Here is a 15374-nt window from a genome sequence, read left to right as displayed (position 1 = left end):
ACTGGTAGGTAAGTGTCAAAACTGGGGTTGGAGCCTAGGCCTGTGGACTCCCTGATTATGAAGGCAGTTCTAAATGTTACCATTGATTTTCGTGGTAATCTTTGGAGCTTTATCTCCTGATTCTTCTATTTCTTGGTCCATTATAACTAGGCTAGATGGTTGTGAAAATTAGTTACTTAAAGTGCGTCCACCCCCCAACATAACAATCATTGGCATAGGTACATATATAATGAAACCTGCATTTTTATCTACCAGTCAGAAGCTTAAAATCATGTGGGTGGGAGGGCAGGAAACAGTGTGCTACTCTTTTATCTGTCCTGCTTTCTAAGTTATTAATGTGCTTATGACACAATAAAATTAGTACAATAATTTGATTTCAATTCCTTAAGTAGCTATAATTTGTAACTGTTTTCCCTATTCTTCACATCAGTCCACTGGAACAGAAAGAATGTTCAGTAATTTTAATTATTTTCAAAAATTAGTGTGGTAGTTCCTTCCATTTAAATTTACATTTGCTTAGTGTATAATTATAAAAAGTGGGTGAGATCTTTGAATTTCCCTAGTCCCAGATGAACACTTATATGACTTAAAGAAACAAAAAAGTATTAAGAATGTTAACAGTGTAATCAAGCCTTGTCTTGAGAAACAATTTGGAATTGTGACAAGGAAGATCACTTCTTTCTAAAGATGGTAGGTATATATAAGTCCAAGAACAAGCATTTCACAAAACGTTGGTAAGACAGATTTAGTGTTTAAAAGGCATTAACTGCCTTAATTAGTCACACTTCTAAAAACTTAGTTATGTTTAACTTATATGCTTTTCATATAGGCAAAAAGATTATGATAATCCAGTTTTATGTTAATTTAGAAAGTCATTGGGGGAATATCTGAACAACTATCTTAACCAATTTTTAGTTAATATACCTTCCTCCCCCAGAAGTGCAAACTCTGGATTTCTGTATCTTTCTCTTTCCCTTAGGCTCTACATGGAATTTTCCTCTCCTCTCCTCTTGATGGTGTAATACATGATCACGTGTTCATTGTCTTGTTTTCCCCTGGGTGGTGTAGGTACTTCCATTTCCTTCTCCCTTTTCATCTTTTCTCTCATTATGGCCCCTAACAAGATCCTCTCCAGGGTCCCTCTGATCTCTATGCTAATAGGAAAGCACTGAAATGACTGAAAGCAAGACAAATAGAGAGAGAAAAAAAATCCCAAAAGCAGCTGGGAGCCCTTATTCCTAACCATCTCTATGGAAACAATTCCACGGAGATCCAGCTGGAAACAATTCTGTAGGGATCACTGGAGCAGTGGGCACCAAGCCGTACTTACAGGATTCAACTTGCAAATAGGAATAGTTGATAGCCTTTTTTTTTTTTTAGAAAAATCGTAAAGTAGGAAGTCAAATAAAATTAGGTATACCTCTATATAGTGTACTTTTTTAAAAACTCAAAACTTCCTACTTGTTATAATGATAAAAAAGCAAAAGGAATATATATGTACTAGCTTCTACATGTACTAGCTAGCTTCAAGTTCTTCCTAAGCACTCACACTGGCAAACAGCAGAGTGCACAACACAAAGAAATTATGTCCAAAGAAAACATCAAGGTGTGGTGGTAAAAAATCATTACAGTGCTTTTAGGATTGTGGCTCATAACCACACAAAGTAGGTATGTGGAAAGGATGCCCAACTCAGCCAGGCAGTAAACAGATTGTTCCAATTCAGGCTAGGGATGAAATGGATTACAGAATTCCATCTACCAAATCAGGTGGAAAGACTGAAAGGATAAAGTAGGGAATGTGACTTGAAACCAGGAAAGAACTCCATCTGAAGTGTGAGGTCTTGGAGTCTTTACTAATACTGCAGTTATTTTGAAAAAAGAAGCGGGTGGGGTGCTCATAGTGCCTGTGACCCAGAACAATCACGTTTCAGCCCTATTTAAAAGTCTCCAGCCAATTAACTGTTAACTGCAGGTCTCCTGTTCTGGTAACTCCAGTGTTTTTAGGGGAAGTAACTTCAATTTGCCTGAAATGATGACCTTAGCCCCTGGAGTAAAACCACCTGGGTTCAGATCCTAGCTTCTGCCACTAGGGCAGTGGTTCTCAACCTTCTGGCCCTTTAAATACAGTTCCTCACCTCTAGCTCAGCTGTGGGCAAACTACAGCCCGCGGGCCGGATCCGGCCCTTTTGAAATGAATAAAACTAAAAAAAAAAAAAAGACCGTACCCTTTTATGTAATGATGTTTACTTTGAATTTATATTAGTTCACACAAACACTCCATCCATGCTTTTGTTCCGGCCCTCCGGTCCAGTTTAAGAACCCATTGTGGCCCTCGAGTCAAAAAGTTTGCCCACCCCTGCCCTAGCTGGTTTGGCTCAGTGGATAGAGTGTCGGCCTGCGGACTCAAGGGTCCCAGGTTCGATTCCGGTCGAGGGCATGTACCTTGGTTGTGGGCACATACCCAGTGGGGAGTGTGCAGGAGGCAGCTGATCGATGTTTCTAACTCTCTATCCCTCTCCCTCCCTCTCTGTAAAAATCAATAAAATATATTTAAAAAAATAAATACAGTTCCTCATGTGACCCAACCATAAAATTATTTTCGTTCCTACTTCATAACTATAACGTTGCTGTTATGAATCGTAATGTAAATATCTGATATGCAGGATGGTCTTAGGCGACCCCTGTGAAAGGGTGTTTCAACCGCCAAAGGGGTCGCGACCCACAGGTTGAGAACTGCTGAGCAATTTTTTTTTTTTTTTGTCACTTCTCTAAACTCGGGCACCTCATCTGTAAACTGGGGATAATAATAATTACTATCTTGCAGGGCTGTAAGGAGTCGGTGAATTGAGCACAGCACCTAGCTCAAGCAAGTTCTCAATAAACGTGAGCTACTGTTGTTATCCTGGTTTTGTTTTCCTGTCTCTTGTAATGATGACCCTTTCTCTGGGGGGCATTTTGAGGGAGTGGGCTCAAGAAAGGCACGACAGCACCACGGCCTAGTCAATTCTTACTGTCCCACACTTGCCTTTTTTTCAAACTATAAGAGAACGTTTATTTAGAAAGTCACAGAGGTAGAAGAAATGAGCAGAAGAAATGGGCTTCAGGAAACAAGTTACAGACGCAAAGGGAGAGAGAAAAGTCAGAGTGAGACCCCTGGGGGCAAGGGGAGGGGATGGGAAAGGTGCAGGGGCGAGCTCAGGACTCTGTCCCACTTGAGCAGATTTGAGGCTGAATTAAAGTCATGAGGTGGAAGTTTACATTATCTGAAGGTAACTGGCTTCCCGGGTCCATCCTACACACCCAGATCTCATTGGAATTATTCAGGTTTCTTCACTGCTAACACCCTTTGTGCCCCTACCCCACCCTCTAGGCTTCCCAATGTCCGCCGTACAGAGTCGGGCTGGATATTGAAGGTCTACACCTTAGTTTCCCCCCATCTCACTTCATGTCCGTTCCTACGTTTGGGCCTTCGCTTGCATTCATCTCTTTACCATGACTGCCCTTCATCCTTCCCAAAAATTCAGCTTGCTTTTCTTTTTTTTAATTTAAAAAAAAAATGAAGTGTCACTAGGAACCTTGGTGGCATGTGAGCATAACCAAAAAGCATTTATTAGGTGTCACTTGTACGCACAATTTCCAAGAACGCAAAGCTCGATATAGGAAACCCGAGTGGGCGGTGGGCGCTGAGCCAGTCACTCCGATTGTAAAGGGCGAGAGGTGACAGGCAAGAGGCATGCGAAGGCGAGGTGAGGCCTGCAGGGAAACGGCCGGGAGGGAATCGATCCAGAAGCCGCCCGACCAGGCCGGCTGCGGGGCAGCGGGGCCGCGGCGCCAGAGCGAGGACGGAGGAGCCCCAGGCCCCCGGCCCACATTGGTCTGGTGGACACCCGATCGCCCCAGCACTGAACAACTATTTTTACTGCATAATGCAAACATGGTGGACAAGGAAACCCTTCTCTGTGTTTGGCGGCTGAACCACGTGGCGCCTTTCCACGCAGGTGACGCTGGACTTGCTGGAATTTGTTGGAGGGGAGGGAAACGGCCCATAGGGGACCGAAGAACCGCTCCAAACCGAGTCACTACGGTTCGTCCAGCAACGCGGGGCGGGCGGCCCGCTGCTCCCACTCGTCCTCCAAGAGGCCAGCGAGGGGGGCTCTGAGGCCCCGGTGGTTGCGCCGGAGGAAAGACGGGCGGAACTCCCCGCCCTCTCCTCTAACTGGACCCGCCTCGGCTCCCCGCCGCGGCCGACTCAGGAGCCTAGTGCCGCGCAAGCGCACTACCTGCCCGCTGCGCCAAAGCGGGACCAACGCTCTCGTCTCGCGAGAACGACGCCGCCGGTCTCCGTTGCTCTCGCTCTACCCACCCCCTCGCTCGCTCGCTCCCATCCCCCAAGCCAGTCGCTGTGCTGCGCAGCTTCCTCCGCGGCAGCCTCCGCTGGAGACGGTTGGAAGAGCCGTTGTGGGGGCGCTACACGAGGAGAGCGAGTCCTTCCTCCGGCCGGACCCCGCGGGCGCTGCAGTCGCTGACAGGGTATCTGAAGTAACAGGGGGTAGGTTGGGCTCGTGGTGCCGTGAGCGGAGTCGGGAGAAGGACGAGAGAGATGGCGGGGGGTGGGGGTGGGGGGGCGGAGTGTGGAGGTCGCCGCTCGGAAACGGCCCGGCTGCGCCTCCTGGGCGATCTCCCACTTCACGGGGGGCGGCATGTCGGGGGGAGGAACCGTTCATGTGGGATTCCGTGAGCGAAGCCGAAGCCCGGCGTGGGGGTCACCCAGCATTTTCCCATTTCCCCGCTGGTTGGCCTCCGCCATCTTGGGCACGGTGGCGCGGCCGCCTGGGCTTCCCGCCCTTCCTCTCCGCTTGGGCTCCTCCGCTTCCCAAAACGGGTTTGGAAAGCCGGGGGCCGGTCAGAGCGCCCTGCAGGGGGTGAGGGTGGGGAGCGGAGCGAGCGGGGAGCTGCCGGGCGGTGGGTGGGGGCGACCGGGGCTGGCGGGCGCGCTGCCGGTGGAAATGGCGCGGGTCTGGCCCGGCCTCCCTTCCCCCGCAGCTTCGGCGGGGCTCCCGGGGCCGGCGGGTGTCTTCTGACGCAGATTCTCCCGAGGAGAGAGGCTGGCGCTGGGGGAGGAGAGCCCGTGGCGACGGAGGCGCTCCGCTCCCAGGTCCGGGACAAAGGCGGCGGCGGGCGCCTTTGTGCCGCGGCCGCCCGGAGGCTGGGGCTGGTGCCGGGCTCGGCCGCCGGGCGGGCGGGCGGGCGGGCGGGGCGGGGCGTGCTCTCCTAGCTCTCCGGTCTCTAGGGCAGCTAGATAAACGGAAGGTCTCCGGGGAGGAGGACAGGACGCTTAGCCGGCCCTTATAGTCCCGATTTGGAACTTCGAACAGAGTACGTACTCATTTTCCAACCGGGTTTTGTGGTGTGTTTTTTTCTTTTCTCACGCTGATCTTAAACGTATGTAAAGGTTTTGTGGGTGATTGTTGTGAGCAGACGCGTGGGTGGTGTGTTCAGTAGGAATGTGAAAGGGGGATTTCACATCGGCCGTCTGGGCCCGGTGAGCTGTGTGATGCGGCTGATGGAACTGGGGGGCGGGGGGCAGGTCAGCCATGGTTTGGGGTCGTTTGGCACATCCTGGGTTAGAATTTAAGTAGGCGTTTGCATCTGGAAGGAAGTTAAAGCGATCCGGGATGGCGAAAACGTGTGTATGTGTAGGAATTGAGTTACTGTTCGAAGACCGGGGCGGGGGCGGGGGCGGGGGGCATTAGGCTGTAGAAGTAAAATGGCTTGAAAATACAGTTGGTGTTTATTTTCTGTTGGTAGCTCATCATGTTTTTGTTTGTTTTTGTCTAGTGTAGAGCTGTCGTAATATTTTGAACAAGAGCATAGGCCTACTCAACAGAGAGAAACTAATGCCCAGTCCATATGTGGTGGGATGATTTTGGTCCTCAGAACACAGGAGAACTGGGGCGGTAATTACACTGAAGACAATAGGAAAGGGGAAGGCAGGGCCTGAGAAGAGTTTACAATAATTCATAGGAATCTTTACAAGAAGGTTGTCTACTTTGGGGGCTTTGAAGGACAGGCCAGAGTTTACCTATTAAGTAGTATATGCTATAACAGCTTTCCTAACAGGACTGCCCCAGAAATCTTTTTTCTGCCCTCATCTGCATCATCATCTGGAAATCCATGTTATTGCCTTTAAATTTTTAACTGTGTGTGTGTGTGTTTTATGTCCTCGTGTTAGTAAACAAGTGGCTGAATGTAATAAAGAACAGCTCATTCATAATCCCTTTTTTTTGAACTTACCTCCTTTTAGGTACTAGTGGTGTGCTTTTTTTTAAATTTGAGTGAGCACTTTGAAAGGGGGAATGATTTAAAATTAACATATCAAATTTTTTGCCGAAATTTGAAGTTCATTCTCATTTTTTAGGACCAGAGGGTTATCATTTAGAAAGTTATTTATTGATGCATCAATCTCTATATGTATTGTATGCTTAAGGGGATAGTGTAATTTCTGTTATAAAGGAATTTTACATTTCATTTGCCCTCAGTTAGATGCTTTTACTAAGGAACTAAAGTCTTATAGAAAACTCACTAAAATTGTCCTAATATTTCAACTGCTAGTATTTTTAATTGGTGCTAACACTTGGAAATCTTAAAACAATTGTGATTGGCCATGATGCTGTTGCAAAGAAAGGATGAGATGGATTATCCTGAATAATTTGTAAAAACTAGGTGGTTTCTGAGACTACTTTATTAAGGTACTAAAGTTGGTTGTATGCCTTTAAAGTTCATTTTGGTTTTGTAAGTAGAATTCTAGACTCAATTTTGGGGTTTTGAAGAGATAATAGTGTGTGCTTCCGTTTTTATTGTGTACTCTTTGAACACAGGTGATGAAGAATCGCCCTTTTAAAAGTTTCCTCTGAAATCTGCTTAACTTTTACCTAATTTAAAATTGTGTTTAGTGTGTGTGTTTTAATGTTCACCCAAGGATGCTTTCACTAATTTTTAGAGAAAGCAGAAGGGAGGGAGGGAGAGGCATGGAATAGTTGCTTCATGTACACACCCAGAGGCAACCCCAGGTGTATGGGCCCTGACTGGCATTCAAACCCGCAACCTTTTGATGTGTGGGAAGACGCTGCAACCAACTGAGCCACCCGACCACAGTTAGTGTTTTTTAAAGACGTTGTATTTATTTGTTGTTTTTATATAGGTTCTCATTGGCATAGCTGATCCTGAAAATCAAAACCTGGTTTGCTCACTAGTGCTTGTAGTAAAGATATACTATATCCTGCTTGTTTGTATTTGTTCCCAAAACAGTATCTTCACATTGAAAAAAATGCTAAATGATAAGAAGCACCATATTAATAACACCTTTTCACAATAGATTAGATTGACTTTGTAAAGTTCTTAGATTTTTCATGAGGATGTGATGTGTAATGTTAGATCTTCACTTTTTTCCTTTATCCCTAAATCACTCTTTATAGGAAACAGCTATTTAAGTTGGTACTGTTGTTGTTTTGTTTTGTTTGTGTTTTTTTACAAAAGTTTAAGAACATGGTAGACCTTCACAATGTCTCTTTTTTCCCCAGACTGATTTGAGGCCTACTTTTAGGGCTACTAGAACAGTGTTTTCCCCTCTCCTTTAGACAGTTTCCAAGGAAACATAAAACTGTGTCCTTTTAAGACTCAGAATACTTTTCTGTCCTATAAGGTTCAACCTGTTATTTTGTGGTACATTTCATTAGTTCTACTGTGCCCTTAAAATGGCCACCATTGAATGGTTATCACACCGCAGACTAGGCACTGAATAATTCTTAAAATGGTCCAGTGAGGTATATAGGCACCACTGCTGCATTTTTACCGTTGGGCACAGCAGTTAAGTACTTTGCTTAAATTAAGGAGCCAGTGAGTGACAGGCTTTAGGGATTCAAGCCCAGTTTCTTTTCTCTTAAATTAAGTCCATACCAGTTATTTGTGTGCATAAGAATTAATTGTAATATCAAATAAAAATGCATAATCTCACTTTTGGGATTTCTGTCTAGGATTAAAAAACAACAGAGCAGCCTGGCTGGTATGGCTCAGTTGGTTGAGCATCCTCCCATGCACCAAAAGGTTGCTGGTTCAATTCCTAGTCAAGGCACATGTCCAGGTTGCAGGCTCGGTCCCTAGTAAGGGGCATGTAGGAGGCAGCCAATAGATGTTTCTCCCTCTCTCCTCCTCTCTCTAAAAAATCAATAAAAATATTTTAAAAGTAACAGCAACAATAAAGAACGGGCACCAGAAGTGATACATATGCAGAGCTGATAGGATTTATAACCACATTTGGGAAATTCTACATTAGTTTATTTTAAATGCAAGAATTCTAAGGAGGGGAATTTCACTCTTTGCAGATGCTGCCCCTAACAGTTGCACTGATAATTCAATCATGAAATTATTAGTGAATCCTGTTGGTATGAAATAATTCTTGAGCATAAAGGAATCAAGTGAACATTGTTTTGTTTACAGGGGAGGAGGTGGTGAGGGAAATTTTTGAAATAACCAGGTGAGTAGGATTCCTACAGTTGCATAATGAAATTTCTAGGCTCTGGTAAGTTTCTGCAGCTGAAGGACTTCTGCATTAGCCTCTTTAAAGTGTTCTGGAATCTTAACTAAGGAAGGATGGTTGTCTTGGGAAGGGAACTGGGTGGGTGGGTTCTTTTTGGAGGGAAAGAGGTCTTTTCACTGTACCCTTTTTAATACTTTTTGAATGTGAATATAGTGTCACTTTTTAAAATTTGTGTCTAAAAGTAAAGCAGTGAGTAACTTTTTAATATACTATGTTCAGTAACTTAAGTAGCCTTTTTACCTCCATTTTTAAAATTCAACCTAGTTTAGTCACTTAAAACTTACTCTTGGGGAGTGGTTGAATCATTTAGTTACAATAGAGTTAAGAATTTTCCCCCTTCAAAAAATTGGATATGTTCAGAACTATAGTGCATCTAGTAAATTTACACTTTTATGATGCCATTTTTTCCAACATTAAAGAAGTACTCGTACTTTTGGCGTGGGTTCTTCATGTGCGTGGATGGTGGTACTATGTGCAACTTTTGAGTGATCAGGTTTCAAAGGATTTGCAGAACTATTCAAGTGAATAATAAAATATGGAAAATGTGAATGAAAATTTGAGAGATGGGGCAAAGGTAGAGTTGATACTAAATGACAGGTTAAGAAATAGAGCTTGAACAAGAAGACTTAGAGTGGAATTAAGTAAACTTTCTTAAAATTAGGCAATGTATAATATTTGATCCTTAGAAATTGAGTGCTTTTTGGTGGGAGGAGTCAAGTTTCACTGCCTTTTCCCAATCTTTTTTTGCTTGACCCAAAACGGAAAGGTGGTGGTGTAGCATTGTCGTCATTGAGTCCTATGTTACATTTCCTGTTGTGCACCACTGAGAGGTGTTTCTTCAGTACCTCTGACAAGAGTATGTTTTGATTGACTGCTTTATGTGCTTGTTTATTTTTTTATAGCATTTAATCAAACGGTATTGAGATGGATTGGGTTATGAAACATAATGGTCCAAATGACGCTAGTGATGGGACAGTGCGACTTCGTGGACTGCCATTTGGTTGCAGCAAAGAGGAAATAGTTCAGTTCTTTCAAGGTACCTCTAGTATTAGTCAAAGTTTAGTAGTATTTTATTACTCAGTTTTTAATTTACAAAACCCATTTGCTTGTTTTGGGGGACTTTTTAATTTGAGTATATCTTGGTTAATGTATAGTTATGAAATTTGCTCCAGTTAATATTTGATACAGAATGTATAGAATATGTAAAACCTAACTAATGTGCAATAAACTTAATTGAGAGTAATTATGTATGATGAAATGAACCATGAATTAGAAGATGGAGCATAGTTAAATTTGATTTCAGCTTTTTTTTTTTTTTTTCATGTAATATAGGTGGGCTGTTAGAGTATGTAATTTATAAAGACACTGATAGAAAAAATTTTTGTGTAATCCAGTTTTTTGAAAAAAATCTTCCATTTGTATTATGGGGTGATGGGAACTAAGCATTTTGTTTTGTTTTGTTTAGACTTGTTTTAAATATTTGATTCAGATGGGAATGTTTCAGCCTTTAACACTGTTCCCCTTGATGGGGTTATTTGTCCTTGGGTTAAAGGGTTGGAAATCGTGCCAAATGGGATAACATTGACGATGGACTACCAGGGGAGAAGCACAGGGGAGGCCTTCGTGCAGTTTGCTTCAAAGGAGATAGCAGAAAATGCTCTGGGGAAACACAAGGAAAGAATAGGGCACAGGTGGGGATGGAGAGTTTGGGATGGTGTTAAATTTTTATTTTTGGGGGTTGTGGGTCACTATTGCTTAAGTGGGGGGTACCAGTAACATTTTTCTGGGATAGTTTAATAAAAGAATTGATAATTTAACTTGGAAACTACAGATATGGGTGGGGAATTAATGCTAATAGTTTGCTTAAATTAAAAGTAGATTGTTTCCATTTCTCTGTAGGATGTTGTTGATAAATGCTTTTGTATAATCAACTATTTTCTCTAAACATCTATCTTGTGCTTAAAGAAGCAAGCTAAAATTATATTTATATCTCAAATGATTGACTTGTCTATGTAAAACTTAAATATATTAATCATTAAGTTTGTAGGTGTAAAAATGTTAATTTTATGGTGTATTTAGGCTAAATTGGGTTATGTATCTAGATACAAAAAAACTTATTGCATTTTGCCCAATATCTTATTTACTCTAATACATTTAAGCTGAAACCAGTACCTTAAACCATTTTTAAATAGGTATATTGAGATCTTCAGAAGTAGCAGGAGTGAAATCAAAGGATTTTATGATCCACCAAGAAGATTGCTGGGCCAGCGACCAGGACCATATGATAGACCAATAGGAGGAAGAGGGGGTTATTATGGAGCTGGGCGTGGAAGTATGTATGACAGAATGCGACGAGGAGGTGATGGATATGATGGTGGTATGTGTATCTAATGAACAAAGGTTCTGTTGTCATTTTCTTAATGTTCCTGACACTTTGTCAAGAAATACAAAAATGGCAGTAATTTCAGTACCTACTAGGTTTTAAAACCTGTTCATGAAAATATGGATTCCCATGGCCAGCTGTGGGACTTGGTTGATGCACATATTGACACCTAGATAATGTATATAGAAGTTAAAATGAAGTTTTGGCACGTTTGGACATTTTCTGCTTGGCATCAGGGTGAAATTAAATCTCTAAACGTATTCTTTATAGATTTTTAATTTTTACCAAGTGTTAACTGCTTTCTTGCACATGTTGGGAGTTGCAATACTTTAGTCAAACTGCTTATACAGAGTATGCTTTTGTAAACTATAAAATTTATCTCTTTATTCATGTATTTTCTCAAATTATACAGGTTATGGAGGTTTTGACGACTATGGTGGCTATAATAATTATGGCTATGGAAATGATGGCTTTGATGACAGAATGAGAGATGGAAGAGGTAAATATTGAAGATATACTCATTTTTAGGTGAATTTTGGTAAAGTCAATTCAGGCATATTTTAGTGTATTCCTACTTAGACCTTTATACAGATATATACTTACTGGTAAATTCTCCTTTTGATGTTTAGAACAACTATAAGTGTTAAAATCTCTTGGGGTTGTCAAAAAGCTGTAAATAGGAAAAGATGTATATAGGGAAGAAATATTTTGTTGAAATGCTTTTCTACATGTATTAGTTTATGATCTGGAAATTTTTTTTAGGTATGGGAGGACATGGCTATGGTGGAGCTGGTGATGCAAGTTCAGGTTTTCATGGTGGTCATTTTGTACATATGAGAGGATTGCCTTTTCGTGCAACTGAAAATGACATTGCTAATGTGAGTAATTTTAGTAATTAGTGGTTTTATACTAATTCTGGTATCTACATTTTTTAAAGCATTTTTAATTTTCTTTTTAATATCAGAATCCCTTTAATGTGACTATATAAACCTTCAGTAGTTGATGAATATTTTTGTGTCCATTTTTGTGCTGACCTACATAGGATTGAAGCAAGTAAATGCTACAGTTACAAAGTCCAGTTAAGAATTTAGTGAAAGACTGATCAGCGTAGTGGTAGTGACTGGGAGATTGTTTCCCTTGTGTGGAGTTTCAAAAGTATATTTAACAAGTGAAAAGTTCAAGTAGTTTAGTTTGGCATTCTAGGCTATATGGCGAGCTGAAAATAATGGAAATAGATGCTGCTATTAACTTGAAACCTGGTTGGTTTTATATTGGTTAGAGAATCAGCAAACTTCAGCCCAATAGACATCTAGTACTTGGCTCCCAGCAGCCTACAAAGCCAAGAGTATTTGTGTAGCTTTTATTTAATTTTTTAAAAATATATTTTATTGATTTTTTTACAGAGAGGAAGGGAGAGGGATAGAGAGTTAGAAACATCGATGAGAGAGAAACATCGATCAGCTGCCTCTTGCACACCCCCCACTGAGGATGTGCCCGCAACCAAGGTACATGCCCTTGCCTGGAATCGAACTTGGGACCCTTGAGTCCTCAGGCTGATGCTCTATCCATTGAACCAGACCAGTTAGGGCTACTGTGTAGCTTTTAAAGAAAATTTTTGTTCTAACTGTTACTGGGAATCTATTGGCCTAAGTTCCAGGTATCTGTGTTTCCCTAAGAGTGGTCTTATAACCACTAGTGTTGATGTAATTATTAGCCTTGCAACAGGGCAGTAAGAAGGGTTGTTTTAATGAACAAAACCAAAGGCATTTGGTAATTTCGGTAATATAAAAGTAACAAGTTTTTCTTTCCTTTAGTTCTTTTCACCACTAAATCCAATACGAGTGCATATTGATATTGGAGCTGATGGCAGAGCAACAGGAGAAGCAGATGTAGAGTTTGTGACACATGAAGATGCAGTAGCTGCCATGTCTAAAGATAAGAATAACATGCGTGAGTAGTATCCTTGGCATGCTAGCTTGTTTCCTAGCTTTGAACTTGTTTATTACAAGTTCAGACTTCCATAGCTTTCTAGGGAACTTTATATTGAAGCATTAATTCAGACTCTTAATACTTGACAGATAATTAGCGCTTAAGTTATTAAAAGGGGGAAATAGGTATGTTACTTGTCTGAGTTTTGCGCCTTTTGCAAATTAGTATTACTTTTAAAAATATATATGTATTTATTGATTTCAGAGAGGAAGGGAGAGAGAGAGAAAAATCAATGATAAGAGAGAATCCTTGGTTGGCTGCCTCTAGGGGACTGAGCCCACATGTACCCTGCCTGGGAATCAAACTGAACTCCTGGTTCATAGGTTAACGCTCAACCACTGAGCAGTACCAGCTGGGCAGTACAACTTGTTAACATATATGCTGATCCACTTGGATAAGTTATTCCTGCATGTCTTCAAATCAATTTTTAAGCCATTTAATTGTACTTCGACTAGTTATTCCCAAATCTGGCTACACATAATCACTTGGTACTTAGAAGTATACCAGCTGGTTCTGAAATAATATATCAGTCCTTTTTATAGATAAGGAAACTTGTTCAAGATTACACCGTTTGAACAAAACTAGATTTTATCTCTGTCCAGCATTTGTTTTATCATTCCCCTCAGAATCTGTAAGCATACACTTAGGTTTAATATTAGGTAGTCAGCCTGTTTATGCTGTGATAAATTTGATCCATCATTTTTCCTATTACTCTTTTTTTCCTAAAGAACATCGATACATTGAACTATTCTTGAATTCCACTCCTGGAGGTGGCTCTGGAATGGGAGGTTCTGGAATGGGAGGCTACGGCAGAGATGGAATGGGTATGTATAGTTTTGTAAAGCAAATGGAGTTCAGTTAGACACTTAGCAATCAATCTCAAACTTGTTTTGTTTTGTTTTTAAAGATAATCAGGGTGGTTATGGATCTGTTGGAAGAATGGGAATGGGGAACAATTACAGTGGAGGATACGGAACTCCTGATGGCCTGGGTGGTTATGGTAAGTGTCTTTGGTTACTCTGGTTCAGTTTGTTAGCCCCCATATGTAGTGCAGACTGTCTTCTACTTTGATAACCTCCTATTAAACACTCAATCTTTTTTTTTCTAAGGTCGTGGTGGTGGAGGCAGTGGAGGTTACTATGGGCAAGGTGGCATGAGTGGAGGTGGATGGCGTGGGATGTATTAGAGCAAAAACCACCAACATAATAGTCCTGACAACAGAATCTGGTCTACTAGACTTTCTTACAGATTTAATTTCTTTTGTATTTTAAGAACTTTATAATGACTGAAGGAATGTTTTCTCAAATCTCATTTGGTAAAGCAACAGATTGTGATGGGAAAATCTGTTTCTGTAGGTTTTATTTGTTGCATACTTTCACTTAAAATAAATTTTTATATTCAAACCACTGATGTTGATACTTTTTATATACTGGTTACTCCTAAGAATGTGCTGCTTTCGTAAGATTTGGGTTGGTGTATTTTATTATTATTAGCTCTACTAGTAGTAGTTGTAATTTTAGAGAACAATGGTTTCTCCTGGACAATACTGTATAGATGGTTTCAGGAGTATAAATTCTAATTCTATATAATCTTTTTCAAATGTCACAGGCATAGCTCTGAAATGTTGATGAGGTATCTGGATTTCTAAATATTCATAATTGTGTTACCCAAGAATGGGAGTATTGGAAGTTTAAATTCTAGCCCTCGATTTTAGAATAAAATCCCCTCAGCACTTGACTGAAGTACCAAAAAATGTTTCCAAACGGTGATAGTTGTAAGTTATCCCAAGTCTTAGACTAGGTTAAGGTTCCAAGTGACATATGAGAATTCAGTACAAAGGTATTAACTATGGAGTATAATTCTCACAGGTGTATTTTCAGTTTAAACCCAATAGTTAAAGCATTTTTTAAATAACTGTATAAATACCTTTAAAAAATGTAAGAGATAAGTCCATGTTGTAGTCTTAATTAAAATGAGAGTCCTACAGTTGGATTTTGTATTGGATTATCTGTTTGGAGTTTCAGGGCCATTGTGTTAAATACTATATGTAGCAAGGAAAAGGTGCTTTTTACTTTTAATCCCTTTGATCAATATGGCTTTTTTCCAGATTGGCTAATGGATCAAACGAAACCTGTTAATGTGAATTCAGTTACTGAACTTGTTACTTGTTTTTGCTAGAATGTAATAAATATCAATGTGGGAGATAATAGTATGGCGTCTGTCCTAGAATGCTTTGTGTCAATTACTGATCATAAATCAAAGGTACTAAGTATATCTAACTGAAGATTAGACAAAGTGACTCCTAAGGAGTGATTTCTGCTTTAGAGAAGGTAGCTGTGGTAGCCTATATGGAGCCTGTCAACTAAGCAATGTTTCATTTTAATAATGCCTGTACCTTCTCTCCTA

The 15374-nt window shown here is 41.0% G+C and overlaps 2 protein-coding genes across 5 annotated transcripts in view; one reads left to right on the top strand and one right to left on the bottom strand.

Moving 5' to 3' along the window:
* PBLD (phenazine biosynthesis like protein domain containing) overlaps nt 1-4224 on the bottom strand; it is a 31749-nt gene extending 27525 nt beyond the window's left edge. Inside the window, exon 1 of the mRNA XM_059662556.1 lies at nt 4084-4224. The gene's annotated coding sequence lies outside the window, so the exon portion shown is untranslated. The remainder of the gene's footprint in view (nt 1-4083) is intronic.
* Nucleotides 4225-4394: 170 nt separating this feature from the next.
* On the top strand, nt 4395-14374 carry HNRNPH3 (heterogeneous nuclear ribonucleoprotein H3). 4 transcript variants are annotated; one of them, XM_059662553.1, is made up of 10 exons: nt 4395-4549; nt 9499-9632; nt 10149-10287; nt 10789-10955; nt 11392-11478; nt 11742-11857; nt 12794-12929; nt 13697-13792; nt 13876-13968; nt 14078-14374. In XM_059662553.1, exons 2-10 carry the CDS (start codon nt 9521-9523, stop codon nt 14152-14154), a joined length of 1023 nt encoding a protein of 340 aa, XP_059518536.1. In that variant the 5' UTR covers nt 4395-4549; nt 9499-9520; the 3' UTR covers nt 14155-14374. The 4 variants fall into 4 exon arrangements, with proteins under 4 accessions (XP_059518536.1, XP_059518537.1, XP_059518534.1 ...); XM_059662554.1 differs by having other exon boundaries at nt 4396-4549; nt 10789-10928; XM_059662551.1 differs by having other exon boundaries at nt 4396-4549; nt 10789-10973.
* The last annotated feature ends 1000 nt before the right edge of the window (nt 14375-15374 follow it).

The sequence above is a fragment of the Myotis daubentonii genome, chromosome 13 (genome assembly GCF_963259705.1).
Source record: "Myotis daubentonii chromosome 13, mMyoDau2.1, whole genome shotgun sequence".
NCBI classification, from domain to species: Eukaryota; Metazoa; Chordata; class Mammalia; order Chiroptera; family Vespertilionidae; genus Myotis; species Myotis daubentonii.
Note: the sequence above shows the minus strand (reverse complement) of the source record. Positions and strands in the feature narration are given on the sequence as shown.

Bases quoted from the DNA above. Each gene is read 5' to 3' on its own strand.
- HNRNPH3 (XM_059662551.1), top strand. From the start codon at position 9,521: ATGGATTGGGTTATGAAACATAATGGTCCAAATGACGCTAGTGATGGG. The intron at 10,974-11,391 runs GTATGTGTATCT...CAAATTATACAG, and splicing joins AGGTGATGGATATGATGGTG to GTTATGGAGGTTTTGACGAC. The intron at 13,969-14,077 runs GTAAGTGTCTTT...TTTTTTTCTAAG, and splicing joins TGATGGCCTGGGTGGTTATG to GTCGTGGTGGTGGAGGCAGT.